General features: G+C 46.5%; 1 protein-coding gene across 1 annotated transcript; it reads right to left on the reverse strand.

Moving 5' to 3' along the window:
* Positions 1-5,805: 5,805 nt before the first annotated feature.
* On the reverse strand, positions 5,806-9,330 carry LOC146758658 (uncharacterized). Its single transcript, XM_085514606.1, has 2 exons — positions 6,530-9,330; positions 5,806-6,297 (listed from the first exon to the last, which is right to left on the reverse strand). Exon 1 carries the CDS (start codon positions 9,025-9,027, stop codon positions 8,107-8,109), a length of 921 nt encoding a protein of 306 aa, XP_085370732.1. The 5' UTR covers positions 9,028-9,330; the 3' UTR covers positions 5,806-6,297; positions 6,530-8,106.
* Between the last annotated feature and the right edge of the window lie 7,573 nt (positions 9,331-16,903).

A 16,903-nucleotide genomic window follows, 5' to 3' on the forward strand; every position in this document is an offset into this window, starting at 1 on the left:
TATTTATAAGTTCAATAACATTTTTTTGCACGTTGCTATATCTCACATAATCAATCAATCAATCAAAGATGCATAAAAGATGAAGAACCATCACTGGGAATCATGCGATGAAGATGTGCACTTTATTGAAGCGGGAATAGTGAGTATTGCAACACCTTCCTGAGAGCGTGCTTGATCTCCCTGTTCCTCATGCTGTAGATAATAGGGTTCAGTGTTGGAGGAACCACTGAGTACAGAAGTGCCACTGTCAGATCCAGGAGTGGGGAGGGAATGGAGGGGGGCTTCAGGTAGGCAAAAGCACCAGTGCTGAGAAACAGGGAGACCACGGCCAGGTGAGGGAGGCACGTGGAGAAGGCTTTGCGCCGTCCCTGCTCAGAGGGCATCCTCAGCACAGCCACGAAGATCTGCACATAGGACACAACTATGAAAACATAGCAGCCTACGTCTAAACTGATAGTAAAAATGAGAAACACAACTTCCCTGAGATTTGATTCTGAGCAGGAGAGCTTGAGGATCTGGGGAATTTCACAGAAAAACTGGTTGACAACATTGCCTTGGCAGAGAGGCAGTGAAAACGTACTGGCAGTGTGCAGCAGGGAATTGAGAACCCCAGTGCCCCAGGCAGCTGCTGCCATGGTGGCACAAGCTCTGCTGTCCATCAAGGTCCCGTAGTGCAGGGGCTTGCAGATGGCAACATAGCGGTCATAGGACATGATGGTGAGAAGGGAATACTCTGCTGACATGAAGAAGGTAAAGAAAAAGAGCTGTGCAGCACATCCTGTGTAGGAGATGGCCCTGTTGTCCCAGAGGGCGTTGGGCATGGCTTTGGGGAGAGTGGTGGAGATGCTGCCCAGGTTGAGGAGGGCCAGGTTGAGGAGGAAGAAGTACATGGGGGTGTGCAGGCGGCGGTCGCAGGCTACGGCTGTGCTGATGAGGCCGTTGCCCAGGAGGGCAGCCAGGTAGATGCCCAGGAAGAGCCAGAAGTGCAGGAGCTGCAGCTGCCGCGTGTCTGCCAACGGCAGCAGGAGGAACTCACTGATGGAGCTGCTGTTGAGCATCTGCTGTTGTTGGGCTTGGAGTCCTGCTCAGAGTGCAGAAGATAATGACAAGTCCAGACCATTCTCAGAGGCACTACTCCTGCTATACTATGAAATGTTTTAATTCTCCTACAACAGTGTACATTTAGCACCATTACTTGCATTTAATTTCATGTAGATCAGCATTCCTTAAGCAGAAGCAGCATATGGAGCTCTAACCTTCCTCTTATTTTCTTATCCCTTCTCCCTGGATATTTTCATCTGTTTCATGTCTCATATCTTTACCCCAAGTGCTCTTAGAGCCCCCTACCCGAGCTTCTGTGGCATTCAGTTTCAGTTAGAAAATGCTGCCTGTTTGTAGGATAAGTGAATTATTCATGCCTACAGAAAATGAAGATAATTCCATCCTTCGAGAAAGGGGAGACTGAAAGCACATCATGTGTGAGTGTTCACAAAACAAGCAATTGATTGATGAAAAATTCTCAGAACTCTTATTGCCCCTTTTAGATTTCTGACTCCAAACCTCTTTGCCTCAGAACAGGAAATGGAAACCCCCTGCCTTGGCTCTCCTCTTGCAAAGTGCCCTCAGAAACATTCAGTTGTGCAGTGGAGCTGTGATCCCCTGCCCCAGGCAGCAGCTGTGGCAGCACAAACCCTGCCGGGGGCTCCTTACCCCACACGTCTCCCCGCAGCGCCCTGGGCAGCTCCCCGGGCAGGCTGAGTGCTGAGCCTGGCAGGCGGCAGAGTCCCATACCCGGCACACAGCCCCTGGGGCACAGCAGGGACCCTGCTCTGCAGGACAGCCCTGGGCACCCGTCTCAGCTGGAGCAGAAAGCTTTTTCCACAGTAAAGAAACATGCAGTGCCTGCAGTCAGATCTCCTATGGGATGTCCCAGTTATAGTTACCCCTTAATTAAAAGCAGCTCATGGTCAGCTGTGAGACTTACCTTGTCATGGTCTGTGAGCAATGCTCCTGCAGTGAGTTCACAGCCCGCTCACACCACACACATCCTGCAAGCTCTCTCCAATTTCTCTCCTCTCCTTCTGTCACCTGCAGGCTGTGCTGTGCACGAGATCTGCTCCTGGGCACAGCTGTCTCTCTGCAGCTCTGCCCACTTTTATGAGCTCCCTGTGTCCCAGGAACCTGGACAAGCAAGCAGCAGATTATGTCATTTTTATCCTTCCCACTCATTTCCCCTGACATGTCCCTGGGTCCTCATGGCCAACAGCTCCTGAAAGACAACAGCATCATGACTGTGCTTTGAAATCCACTCAATTAACCACCACATGTCCAGTGGTCAGTGACTGATTGGAGACATATGGGGAGTGCTCCCAGAGATCGTTTGATGAAACAATAAGGGCAACCAGACAAGGAAGGCGAGGTTTGGACTTTCCCTGTGCAGGGCAGTGATCCAGCTGAGGCAGCGCAGGAGTCTCATCCCTTGACAGAAATCCTGGAGCTGAAATGGGATTCGGCTCCCCACAGAACCACAGGAGCTGGGATTTCTCTGGTTCAGTTCAGAAGTGCACAAGGAGTTGCCTGCATGTGAGCTCCTGCTCTGAGTCCTCGGTCCTTCAGCTGGGAGGCAGCAGCTCACACACAGACACTGGGTGATGCCCAAGGTGCCTGGGCTGCTCCTGATGTTTGCAAGTGCTTGTAAACCGTGTGGGAAATCCCTGAGATAGACACCTCCTTCCTGGGCATCAGCTGAGGGCCAGAGAGGGGATAGCACCGGCTGTCCGGTGAATTCACTCACAGCTACAAGAGCAGCACAGGGCCTTCAGGAAAGCCATGCCCATGGTGTGTCCGTGCTGCTACGTCACCTCCAAGACCCACGATCGGTCTAATGTTTGTGTGCCACCTTCTGCACACTGATTCTATAGATGAGCTATCCAGTCAGGCAATGTCCAGTGATGCTTTTCAATTAGGATATTTACTTCTGTGCTTTTGCACTAATGCAAACACCAACACACAAGAAGCTAGAAATCTTGGTAGAGCTGCAGGCCTGAGCTCCTGTTTGGACCATGGGGACACAGTTTAATGGTTTCCACAACTGCACTGTAGCACAAGGGGGATACCGAGTCTTTAGGATGGATGGGCGAGGAGACAAAGAAGGGCGACTGCCCTCTGTGAGAGTGCACTGAGCTCTGCCTGGGGATGGAAGAGCAGACAGGTCAGAGCTAATGGAAATGGCAAACAGAGGAGACCATCAGTGTCTTTTCCTGTCTTCCTGATCAGGGAGAGTAAATGGAAGGTGCCCTCTGCAGACAGATGGGAATCTGATGTTGTCTGTCCCTTGTCCCATTTGGTGGCCTTTGTCACTCCATTATCTGTGGCAGGGACAGCACAGCAGGGCATGTGGCATCCAGCAGATCCCTGGAGAGCACAGATGGCAGCTTCTTGACCAAGCAGTGGAGGAACCAAAGAGGAGAGGTGCTCTGCTGGATCTCATACTCTCCGGCATGGAAGGACTTGTGGGAACTGTGAAGGTGAAAGGGGCATCAGGCCATGTGCAAGATGCAAATGTATCTCTTTTAATTTATTTATTTATTTTGAGGCTGTAAGCTTAATAGTTGATCATAAATGTCAATAAAACTGAAACAAATAATTGAAGACAAAGATGGAAATCAATGAAAATGTGTTAACCCTTCTCAACATGAAAAATTCTCATGAGTCTTGTTCCATTTTAAGTTGTAAATATGAATCTTTGAGGTGATTTGATGTCTTTTTTTTTCTTTTACTGAAACTACAATGTTTTCCAGAACTGTGTTCGCTGGACACAAATGCCTTCAGGTTCAGAGACACAGACAGCGGTGCCAGTGCCAATGCCCTGTGACTGTAGCCTGGTGCCCAGCACTACTCTTCCCTGCTGCCTATTTGATGTGCCTCATCCTCCAAGTTTTTTCAGCTCTCCTAAAGAAATGGCCATGGTTAAGGGCATGTTTTCAGCAGGCCATTTGGGCACACACTACTCCCACTGCCCTCCAGATTTCTCCATCCCTTGCTCTTTGTTCAGTCAGATACCTCCCAATTATCTGTCTGATTTCTGACTTTCAGGGGGATTACTGGAATTTGTTCCATCTCCCCAAAGTCTGATGGAATGTGTTGTCAACTCCTTCACTGTGATTTGATCTATCCCTTCCTATCTATTCTTTTTCTTTTTCTTCTTATACTTTTTCTTTTTCTCAATCACTGTCTCTTTTTTATTAAGGCACGAAGTCTGAAAGATGTTCATTAATGTCAGTAAAAGTGAAAAACAGAGTTGGAGACAAAGATATAAATCAATGAGAATGTGTTAACCCATCTCAATGTGTGAAATACTCACAAGTCCTGATCAATTTTAAGTTGATACCTCTCAACTACCTGGCTGATCTATCCCAGGAAGATTACTGGAATTTGCTCCATCTCTCAGAGTCTGATGGCCTCTGTTGTCAACTACTTCACTGTGTTTCAATCTATCCTATCCTACCTCAGAATAAATCATTTCTTTTAAAAGTATTCCATATGAAAGACAAACTTCAATAGATGCGGCTTGAACATGGCATGCAGTTGATCACTGTGTTTTACTGTTCATTCAATTGCATCACCTTTCTTTCCATTTGCTGGCCAGATAAAAAAGAGAAATCTTTCCTTTTCCATGTGTAGCTGGTTCTCTGAGGAAAGCCAGTGGGAGTTGGTGCAAAGCAGTTTTAACACTGAGCGGATGAATGCAGAGGAGAAGAGTGATGTGAAGAAAAGTGATGCAAGTCCCATAGGTCCATTGTGAGCAGAAATTGGGTGGGGAGGTTGAGAAGGACCTTTGTCAACACAGTAACAGTACAGAACTCATTGGGACATCCTGGATTGGTATCAGTTGCACAGTGCTGCTTTAATGTCTTCTTTAAACCCAACTATAAATAAATAGACAATAAATTTATACTGGATTCTTTAAGCTCTCTCCAGATATCCCTCCTTTTTGCTGAACAAGTTCTGATAACCTGAAGAAGATAACAAGATGGCATAAGGCACAGGAGATTCTTTAGGTTATAATGGGCCCCAGGGTGCATTTGATGCTGAGTTCATCAGCCTCTAGTGCAGAGAGAAGTTTGCACAAAGTGCTCAACAAGACAAAGTCGGAAGTAACAGTGAAGTTTCTTGGAGTATTAATGGGCCCACTGAGGGCCATTACCAAGTAAGCTTCCCAAGGGACTTGTTAGAGAAGATAACTGGAAGCCATGACTACAGGCAGGCAAAGGCACTGGCATGCTAAGAAACCTCTCCTTTGCCTTACGAAGCAGACAGGTCAAGCCCTGATTGCAAGACCAGTGGTAGAGAGATCCTGTCTCTCATGTTGGCTCCTGGCATTTCCTGGGGCAATGGGTTGGAGGTCCGTATGATGTTAAATGAAAGACATGGGGACAGAAGATCCCAGGCTCTACATGTGGTGCAAGGACGCTGTGAGGTTCATGTCCCATATGAGACCTATGTTTCATTGCAGGATGTGAGAAGGGATGTGAGAAGGGCCCAGTCTGAACAAGCAGTCAATCCCTGTGAAACTCTGAACTTCAGATCTCTCAGTTCCAGTGCCCTCGTTTGCACATTCTCCCAGAGTTTGAAGTCCTTTATGTTCTGCGGTGCACAATCAGGCACTTGTTCTTGTTATACGTTATGCACTTGGTGCTTAGTACCAACTGGTACCCACTTCTCTGATGTTACCTCGTTCTGGTAACCTGGAAAGTCAAGTCCCTTTGTGAATGTGTATCGACGGCCCCGACCAAGTCACAGCTGTTTGTTACACCATTATGGTGAGCGGTAAAATGGCATTTATTGGAATGTGAGGGTCCCTTATATAGGTATCCAGTTTCATCCTTATCTTTTTTACATATGCATGACCCAGCAGGGGAGGGCCTATCACGTTACATCCCGAGGGTCCGATTTCGCCTAATACAACATCTCCCTCTCCCCATGCTTAACAAAACCATGCCCCGTTACAATGCAAGTGCCGATCCTAATCCTAGTATATAAAAGTGTTAGTACTTATATAAATTTTTGTGGTGAGTTATTTAAAAAGTGACGTAAACATGCAGAGGTATGTGGTGCAGTGTGTAATAATGTTAGTGCTTCTTTAGTTAGTATTTTCAAGGCATCTTGGGCTATATTATACAGTTCATCCTTCTGCTCAAAGCTTCTCATATATCTGCTGGAACTCCATTTTCTCATTCAAAGTCCTTGCACCTGTGCCTCTTGAGCCAGCAGCAGGAAATCTATTGCAGCTCTTTTCTGTAAAACAGCATGCCTGAAAGAAAAGTACTCAGCATTCGATTAGTTTTCCGTTTCTCCCAGACCGCCCTTTTGGGTGATGACTGCATCAGGTTTTATTCTTCTTGACGGGACCCATAAAATTTTTTCTGATTCTCTGTCCTTTACTGCGGCATAACCTCTTCGTTCAAAATGATTGATTGCATAATGTGCTGTGCCAATACTTCTGCCTGCTGGGCTACCAGGATCCTACCTCTGTGACCTTCCCGCTCCCCAAGGACATGTATCTTGTCCTTCAGGAGACGGTTGGTCCTTTCCACAATGCTTGTCCCTGGGAATTCCCAGGGATGCCTGTCGAGTGAGATATTCCCCAATGCTCTTTGAGTAGATCTCGAGATGAAGTACGAGCCATTGTCTGTCTTGATGTGTCGCAGCACACCAAGGACCACGATGGCAGTGGCCCAGTGTCGCTGAGCTGCAGGGGACTTAAATGTTAACATAATCATCACTCAATCAAAACCTTGACTGATAATACACTAAACAGAAGATTACATGTAACGTCATAATTTTTGAGTTGACATATACACACTCATTCAAGCATTCATTTTAGACAATTCTATAAATGGAAATTTCTAAGCTCATGTATTATTACTTATCGATAACTATGAGGTGGCAAACCACCAAAAGGAGAGAGAAAAAGAACAGAATAGTGATGGATGCAATAGGCAGTGCCAGCAGGGCGTCCCCTGCTTCAAAGTGCACTTTGCCTTTCTCACCCATCACAGACTCTCTCCTGTGCAGGGTTTTTTTCACATGTACTCCATATATGCATGGCCAGTGCATGATACAGAGCCCAGGTGGAACACCTGCTCATAAAACATAACAAACCACTATATTAGATCTCTCTACAATACAAACTACTCAGAAAAGTTATTAACAGCTATAGTCACTAATTTCTATTGTTACAAAAATCATCTATGGGTAATATAGTAAGTCTTGATGCAGTATAGAGTGAGATGCACCTGAAACTGTCAGAAAACAAATATCTTTGCACTGCTGTGTGCACATTGCATTCAGCCCACTACGGGCAAAACTCATCCTGGGATCTTCAGATCCTGCTCTAGTAAAGTTGCCACCGTTCCATCCAACTCCACCACCACAATTCCCCCTCCATACAATTTCAAGCTCCATCAACAAATTTGTCCAAGTCCCTACCCTAGTCCCCTAAGTGTGTATATTATTGGGAGAAAATGAAGGCATTCTTGCTCCGACTAGCAAGAGATCTTCAGAGGTTAAACAGCACTGCAGACAAAGAGGGAGAAAACTTTGTCTGTAATACGGATCCCAGAAGGGGAAGTGATTAACACTGAACCAGGGGCACGAGCACTCAGAATGCTTTGCTTTTGTCCCCATTCAGAAGTAACGATTTGTTTACTTTCACAAGCGGCGGAGCCGAGGGGCGGGGGGGGGTAAGCAGTGAGGAGGGGCAGCGCGGGGGTTTGCGTTCTCTTGCTGGCACTTAAACTTCTCTGGCTAGAGCAGATCACATTCAATATTTTAACTCACTGTTCTTCTATAATCTTTTTCCCGTTTTTTTGTTTTTCACAATTCCACTACTCGAACCCTCAATTACACTTCCATGTAACATTAATAATTCCACTTCCATATAGCATTCATGTTTACACATCCCTATAACATTAACAGTTCCATATACCATTTGCATTTATACTTTCATATACCATAAACCTTTAACAATCACAAAGACAGTGACAATAATCAATACAGTTTATCCTAAGCATTCTTCCTCTCCTCCAAGTTGTCAGCAGGAGTTTAACCGACTCCAACTCGGGCTGCCGTGGCTCGCTCGTCAGCTGGTCTTGTTTCAGCTTCAAAGACTCCACTCGAGCCCGGGGCCCCCTGACCGGGCCCCCAATTAACGATAAAAAGGAATGCCTCCCTTATCTTTGACCAATCCGAGACTTGGTCGCTCTTGTTCTCCCCTCTCCCTCCCCCCAGGTAGAGCTGGACCAGTAGCCCACCCTCTTGGGGAAGGGTTATTATGATTAGGAACGCCTCTGCCTCCGCCCCCGCTGATGAGGATTGGCTTCCATCTTGGTTAGTCCTATCCACCCCGCCCCCCGGGGCGGAACCACACCCACAACCCATCCCATCTCGAGGAAAGGACCCATCCTCCCGCCCCTGCTCACTCCCCTTCCCCACCCCCAAGGATGGGCGAAGGAGTGCAGAAGATACCGGTTGCTTTGGATACCGATATGGGGCCTCAGAGGAAGGCTTCTGCGGGTCAAGAGATAAGGATGTGGAATGTGTGGAATGCTGCTGGACGGGGCCATCTGCTCGTTGTTCAGCCGGAGTGATGGGTGCGGTCTGGATGGCTCCCGCCACCTTGTCTTTGTCTTTCAAATCCTCACATCTGCAAGAGAAAAAGCCTCCCGACCCAATTCCCAAAGCAGCCCCAAGCCGAGTCTTCCCTTTCCGAGCCGCTTTCAGCGCCCCAAGCACCAACCCCCACGTTTTGAACTCAGCATCTTTCTGCTCATTCATTGCGCGCTCACAGAGCGAAAAAGTTAAAGAGTCCCGCTTATTGTGATCCAAAATCACCCGAGGAGAGGAAAGCTCCCTCTCCTTTTCAAGACAACTAATGACGACTGCAATGTCCTTCTTAGAAGGCGTAGCTTTCCTATCATAGTAGGTTTTACAAAGTTGCAATACTACTCTAATGACGGAATACATTTACCCAGAGACCTGAAGTCTTCCTGGTCTTCTACGAACTATCGGTCGTAGGATAGGCGCAGCGCTGCATTCCCCTTTGCACCCCACCGAGAGTGCTTCCACGGGCTCGAACCGTGGATACCGCGTCCGTCAGCGCGGTTTTAGCCGTCGCACACTCACCTCCAGGACTTTGCCTCACACGGGGCACCATTTGTTACCTCGATCTGGTAACCTGGAAAGTCAAGTCCCTTTGTGAATGTGTATCGACGGCCCCGACCAAGTCACAGCTGTTTGTTACACCATTATGGTGAGCGGTAAAATGGCGTTTATTGGAATGTGAGGGTCCCTTATATAGGTATCCAGTTTCATCCTTATCTTTTTTACATATGCATGACCCAGCAGGGGAGGGCCTATCACGTTACATCCCGAGGGTCCGATTTCGCCTAATACAACACTCTGACTTGTCCACATCTCTCTGCAAGTCCTCTCCACCCTCAGTGGAGGCAACAGCACCTCCTCATCTGGTCTCATCAGCAAACTTGCTCAGAACGTCTTCTAGTCCTGCATTCAAGTCATCTGCATAAACATGAAAGGAAAGTGGCCCCAAAATGGAACCCTGGGGACCCCGACAGTGACCATCTACCAGCCTGATGGAAAAAACTGACTATAATCCTTTGGGACTGACCTACTGGCCAACTGCTCACCCACCACATTGTGTTTCTGTCTAGCCATATGCAGAACATTCTGTCCAGAAGGTTGTTGTGAGAAACAGTATCAAAATCTCCACTGAAATCCTCAAGGATTACATCAACTGGCTTCCCTTGGTCAACTAAACGGATAACTGTGTCACAGAATGAGCTTAAATTAAACAGGACCTTCGCCTCACAAACTTGTGTTGGCTGCAACCAATGACAGAATTGTCCTTCAGCTGTTTTTCCATAACTCCCACCATCATTTTCTCCATAATTTTACCAGGCTCTGGACTGACAGGTCCATAATTGCCCATGTCATCTTTCTTGCTCTTCCTTACAATGAGACAACATTTGCCAGCTTCCTGTCAGCTGGCATGACCCTAGACTTCTTTAGATGCAATTGAAATGACAGCCCAGAGCATACTAAGGCGTCATCATTGAAAGAAAGTAGATGTGCCATAGCTTTGCAATGTCTTGAACTCCAGAGTATGCCACAAATGGAGCAGAGGGGAAGATTTGCCTCTTCTGTAGTGAACTCATTCATTTGGTAAGCAGAATAACACTACCTGATACATGAGGACTGTGTCTCTGCTCTGCTCTGCTCAGCTCACAGGGCAGAGGTTCAGGGTGTTGCTCTCATGTCAGTGCAGGTAAACTCACTTTAACCTTTTTTCTTCTGTAAATGCTTCCTCTGTTTGTATGCTCAGATACACTTCCACATTCCCTCAAGTACACTTCCATATATCATTAACAATTACACTTTCTTATACCATCAAAACAGTTTGTCAAAACGTACAGTTCTTCAGTTCACATAAACTCCCTTAATACAGTCTGTATTCTTCAGTTATAAACACTGTGCCACAGAACCAGCACTGATTGAACCACCTCCCTCACACACTTCCTCGCAAGCAGTACATAGTATTACATAAATGGGTTGACATTCATTGGTCGGGTGGAATGTACACCTCTCCTCAGGACAATCTTACTAATCTACAGAGTACAAACTCCCGTCTTCTTACATACAAGCAGAAAGTACATATGAGTGGACAGACAACACAGTCTTTCACTTTGTCCGTGTCTGGCCATTTCCCTCACAGGAGGAAGGAAACATGGATCGGGACTCGGCACTCACCCTGCAGCTGTTCTGTGTCTCACTCACACCACACTCACTCTGACATTTAGATCAAAAACCATGGTTTATTCATACTACACAATGCTGACAACGTTTTCTAGCTGTGTGACCACCCTCAGCAAGTTTGCTGATGACACGAAGTTGGGAGGATTGGCTGACATGCCTGAAGGCTGTGCTGCCATTCAGCGAGACCTGGACAGGCTGGAGAGCTGGGCAGTAAGACACCGGATGAGGTTTAACAAAAGCAAGTGTAGAGTCTTGCACCTGGGTAGAAATAATTGCATGCACCAGTACAGGCTGGGGGAAGAGCTGCTGGAGAGGAGCTCTGCTGAGAGGGATCTGGGCGTCCTGGTGGATGACAGATTGACCATGAGCCAGCAGTGTGCCCTTGTAGCCAAAAAAGCCAATGGCATCCTGGGGTGCATTAAAAAGAGCGTGTCCAGCAGGTCGAAGGAGGTGATCCTCCCCCTCTACTCTGCCCTGGTGAGGCCTCATCTGGAATATTGTGTCCAGTTCTGGGCTCCCCAGTACAAAAAAGACAGGGATCTCTTGGAAAGAGTCCAGTGGAGGACCACAAAGATGGTGAAGGGCCTGGAGCATCTCCCCTATGAGGAGAGACTTAGGGAACTGGGTCTGTTTAGCCTTGAGAAAAGAAGGCTGAGAGGGGACCTGATCCAGGTCTATAAATATTTGAGGTGTGGGGGGCAAAGAGGTGAGGCCAGACTCTTTTCAGCAGTGTGTGGAGGAGGGACAATGGGAAACAGACAGAAACTGCACCATAGGAAATTCTGCACTAATGTGTGCAATAACTTCTTTATGGTGAGAGTGACAGAGCACTGGAACAGGCTGCCTAGGGTGGTTGTGGAATCTCCTTCTCTGGAGATATTCAAGACCTGCCTGGATGCTGAGCTGTGCAACGTGGTGTAGGGAACCTGCTTTGGCAGGGGGACTGGACTCAGTGGTCTCTGGAGGTCCCTTCCAACCCCTACAGTTCTGTGATTCTGTGAATATCATGGAGTTGTTTGGATGGGGAAAGACTACCCCTTTGAATGACCTTTTGTCAGGGCATGTCCTGGGATTCCTAGGATCCTCAAAATGCAGCACTGCTTCTGTCACTGAAAAATGGGGCCCTGTGTGGGACGGAGGGAGGGTCCATGAGTCCCTGGCCCACCTGACTGAGTATTTCCATGGTCTTAGCAAAGACATACTTACAACTTGAGAATGACAGTTAGCTGTGTTCATGGTGGCATGGCCACTTTTAATGGCCTTGAACTGTCTGAACATAACTGAAGAGGCTCAGGCTGATGCAAATCAGCTATTGAATGATAGTGTTGAAAAATTGGAAAGACAGGTGGCAGTTTTGATGGGAAAAAACCTAATTCAATCATTCTCCTATGGAAGATCAGTAACAACTGTCTGGAGGACCATGGGGGCCCTGTACAAGGGAATCTGTATAAAATGGACTCTGTAAATGAAGGCACTAAAAGGTCAGATTTTGAGGTTCCATTTGGACTAGATCTATTTGAGATCTGACTGATTGTAACCCAAAAATGAAAAAAAAAAAAAAAAAAATGCAGGATAGGCTGGTGGGAGTGCCCTGACCAGTGTCCACCCCCCAAACCCTGCTGCCCATAATACAGCAGCTGAACTGATGGATATAGTACAGTGGTTTAGACAGAAACCAAGAGAGCATGCCAGCATAGCTGCTCTGGTTATGGGACATGGAGGCAGAAAGTGCTATGGTGAATGGACTGGAAATTTCAAAGCTGACATCCATTACTACTAACCCTGCCCTCAGGCAAAGACTTTATGCTCTTGTCTGGAGGGCTTATCGCAATAAAGATTGGCGGATTTGCTGCGTAGACCGGTCAGAACTCAGATCTGCGTTGTGCTTCCTGCGGCACCAAACGCCCAACAGTGGCAGTTCTGCTTATTGGCCAGCAGGTGGCAGCAGAGACCACGGAAAGAACGTCTGCGGGACAGACCCTGGGGATCCGTTCTTTTGATTATAGGGGAAGAACACAAAGATGGAAGAGGAGGGAAGGGGGAAAAAAAAAAGAAAAAAAAAAAATCAAACCACAGCAAACAAATAAAAACTTCTCCAAACGTAGCAAACGTGAATGTCTGTCAATAAATTAATGAGTAATTAAATTGATATCCCTTTCCCGCCCCCCCCCCCCCAAACTTCTGAGATGAAAAAAAAACACTTCTTTTAGAAGAAAACAGAGTAGTAACAACTTCTGTACCTACATTCACCACTCTGAGATCCTGTCTGGGTCTCCCAAGGCTTGTAAATAACCAGTGGGTCGGTTCTGATGTCGCGTGATTTGTTGTCAGTTCTCTCATGGTTCTCCGGTCAGTTCTCCGGTGCCAGGATCTGCCACAGGGCATTCTGACCACGGGCATCATGTTTCTATGCTGCCGCCTGCATTTAACAGGCAATGGGACTGCCCAGCATGTGCAAGGCAGCACCTCTTTCACACCACCAGAATGTTTAAGGCTGTTGGGATTGTTGTTAGCGTCCCATTAACACTGAGGCTAGAGATACCCTTAGGATTGACATTACTATTAGCATTACTTTGATGGTGCCCTATCTGGGTCATTTCCAGGGGATGTCAGGAGTAAGGCACAGTGTCAGGAGAAAAAGAACAGACTCTGTTACTTTATAAACGTGATAATAGAGAGAGTTCATTGGAAAAAATACAACTCTTAAATAATGCAAAGCATGCTTCTGATTGGATGCAGGCATCATCTGGGCTCTGATTAATATTACTCTTAAGGTAAAGATTATTGTTACCATAATGATTTTTTTTTTGGATTATGATCAGGGTTAAGGTTCCTTTTGCTACAAACTTCTAGCATCATTTTTGTTGTTGCATTTGGAGTTAGGGACGATTTTAGAATCAGGGTAAGGGTTAGGATTAGAGTTACATTGCTGGTTAATGCTGTTATCTTTACAGCTCCTGTGAGGGTTGGGGTCTGGGTCAGGTGTTTAAAAATGAAATGAAAAAAGAATTAAAAAAATATATTGAAAGCTTCAGATTTCCTTAATCTTTGTGGGAATCATATAATGTGCAACTCAGATCTACCTCTTCGTGCAGTGACTGCCTGTAAATTTGCTGGAGCCTAATATAATATGGCCTTGTGCTTTCCACTAACTCACCTTCATTTCATTTTCATTACATTTGCTTGGTAGTCAGATTTTGGTGTGTGGATATTTTAAAACAATCTAACTGACATTAGCAAAAAAATAAAAATAAAATTAAAAAAAATGCACAACAGCATCGTATCAATTTTTATAGATAAGATAAAGAAGAGCAGTTTCCCTTAGTTTTCTGTGCCTCTTTACTTTCTTACCCTCTCCCCTTGTGTGAGAAACTCTCAAAGTCAAAGATTTCTAGTTAGGCAAAGATGGCAGCGATAGCAGCAGTGCTTATTCATTATTGCAATACTGCGCGCACATCCCCTATTGGCAAGGGAGAAACTGCACACCAGTCAGTGAAATCAATTCTGTTCTGTGCCCTAAACCCACTGCAGGTGATGCTCTCATGGCTCTCATTGGTTGAGCATCTCAGGCTCACAGACTCCTCGAGACTGTGGCTAGGATTCATTTCCATAGAAGGTCAATTACCAACCTCTTGTTTTTAGGTCTGCCTTGTACTTTTCTGCGGACAGAGAAGGGCAATGTTTCCAAAAGTCAGTACATTCATTCTGTCCTGTGCTGGGCTCTACCCACCCTGTATTTATCTTGTGCTTGTCTCAATTCTCCCCATGTCAGAATGCCCCCAGTCTGAACTTAATTCTGTTCAGCAACTTTCTTGGTGGAAAAACTACTTATACAGCTGTTTTACAAGAGGGTTATACATTCAGTTAGGGCCTACACTATGTACTGAAAATACTGGAAACTTCCACTGCAAAAACACAATCTACCTCTCCCATCTGTGCAGCCTTGCAGACCCAGAGCATGCCAGGTTATTTCTGCTTTCATAGCATTTGCATGCTGTAGGGTGAGCACAAGGTTCTGCTGCTTGATTCTTCTGCAAGAGCTGCCTACCGGCAAATGGTTGCAGGGATGGAGGATGTGACAGAAAGCATTTGTCTCCACAAGAGCAGAGTTACATTCAGTGCAGAGTGTGAGAGTCAGGTTGGTGTGGAAAAGCACTGACACGCTGGGGATGATGCAGTGCTCACATGTCTAACACTCACAGACATTACTGTCAGAAGGATGGTGCTGTGTTGTGCTTCTACCTTTGGCAGCCCCTGGAGAAATGCTATGGCACACAGAACACCTTTGTATTGCACTGACTGCTGCCATGCAGCATGGATTTAACACACCAAATCCAGAGGAGCATGACTGCATCTAACTGCCCTGAGAAAAACTACTGTAGCTGAAGAGATGAGGAGGCAGCTGCTCATCTGCAGAACAAGCAGTACTGCCAGACATTGGGCCAGGTGAGCACCTCCTGCTGCAGCGTGATGATGACAGGGCTGGAGATGATCTGCAAAGCCAGCTTCAAAGTGGGAGACGTGAGTCAACATGGCAGGAGGACAGAGGTGTTAGGGAGCAGCCAAGGCATCAAAGAGTATCAGAAGGCTTTGAAAAGTATCACAAAGTGACAGCCAGGAAGACTGGGATATATCATGAGCAGCAACCTGGATGCTAGAGATTATTTGCTCCCATACAAAATGGTAGAGATCTTGCTGCAGACATCCCAAAGCCAGGCAAAATGGGAACCCAGAGCTCTGCCTGCACGAACCCCACAGCCATAGCATTGCAAGCTGAGCTGCCTTGCTGTTTGTTGCATTCATCCCAATCCCTGTGATTGAAGACTCAGAATGCAGTCGAGGCGATGACTGAGCATGAGAGTGACTTTATTCAATAAAAGACAGGAGGGCTTGAGAGGTCAAGGGTGAAGATGGGACTCCTCTTGTCAAGATGAGAGTGGCTCAGAGCTGGTGCTGCTGCCTGGTGCCTGGGACTGGCAGCCTGACTCTAAGTCCCCATCTAAGATGCTCAGCTTCACCTCACTGATGCTGCCCTGCTCCTGCATGGTGGTGCTGCTGCTGGGACACTCGGGCTGTGCTTGGGATGGGCAGCACTGCAAAGGCGCTGGGTCACAATCCAGGCAGGTGACTGCTGTGTCTGGCAGGCTCAGGTCAGGAGCTTCAGCAGAGCCAGGAGATATGAGAGCATGAACGTGGATGAGCCCCTTGTGTCCATCACTGTTACCATGTGGAAGGCTGTCATCCGAATTGCAGCGATTCATGCTTAATAAGAACTCTCCATTGATGGAAAGACACTGCTTGGTTTGGATCTTTGGGGTTGACAAGGGCTCGAATCACCTAGGAAGGCATAGAAACACAAGGGTTAGTTTCAAACATTTGCAAGTTGAATCATGAAAGGTTGTTGATACTTGGTAATAGAGTGGCGGCAGGAAGAAGCAAGTAGGCTTGAAGCAGCATAGCCACTGTCTTGAAAGTGATCCTCATTCAGGTCCAGCTCGTGTGTTGTTTCACTGTAATCTGCTTCTTTGGGTCTACCTAGTGGGCAGCAACACTCGAGCTGTTACTGATATCATTGAAAAGAACTGGAGACAATTGTTCTATTCCTAAGAGCTTCAAGGTGCCTAGAAGCACAAATAGAAACCAGCAGTATTTCATCACTTCACCAAAAGGAAGGTCAAACACCTGAGCTGTGAAGAGCAGTTACAGAACCTATGCATAAGATCACACCAGACATACTTTGTTCTAACAACAGTTATGGCACATAGTCCATTTCCTTCAATATTCCCAAAATGAAATGATGTGGAGCATTACAGGGAAAGAAACACTGCACACAGACACTATGACCCTGATTAGACTCAAGCAGCAGACTTAAAACAAGTCAGAGTTTTTGATTCCAGGATATTTCAGGACCTATCGTGTGAAATTCAGTTACACAACAGTGCCTAGGTGCCTGCGTTTCAAGCAACTTTCAGATCACAGCCATGTAAAATAAAAACAAATTCAGTGCAGAAATAGCAAGCCTGTACCTTAATACTCATGAGATTATCCATTTTTTACAGCACTCTGA

The sequence above is a fragment of the Coturnix japonica genome, chromosome 13 (assembly GCF_054131305.1).
Source record: "Coturnix japonica strain WE chromosome 13, WE-NBRP24, whole genome shotgun sequence".
In the NCBI taxonomy this organism is placed as follows: domain Eukaryota; kingdom Metazoa; phylum Chordata; class Aves; order Galliformes; family Phasianidae; genus Coturnix; species Coturnix japonica.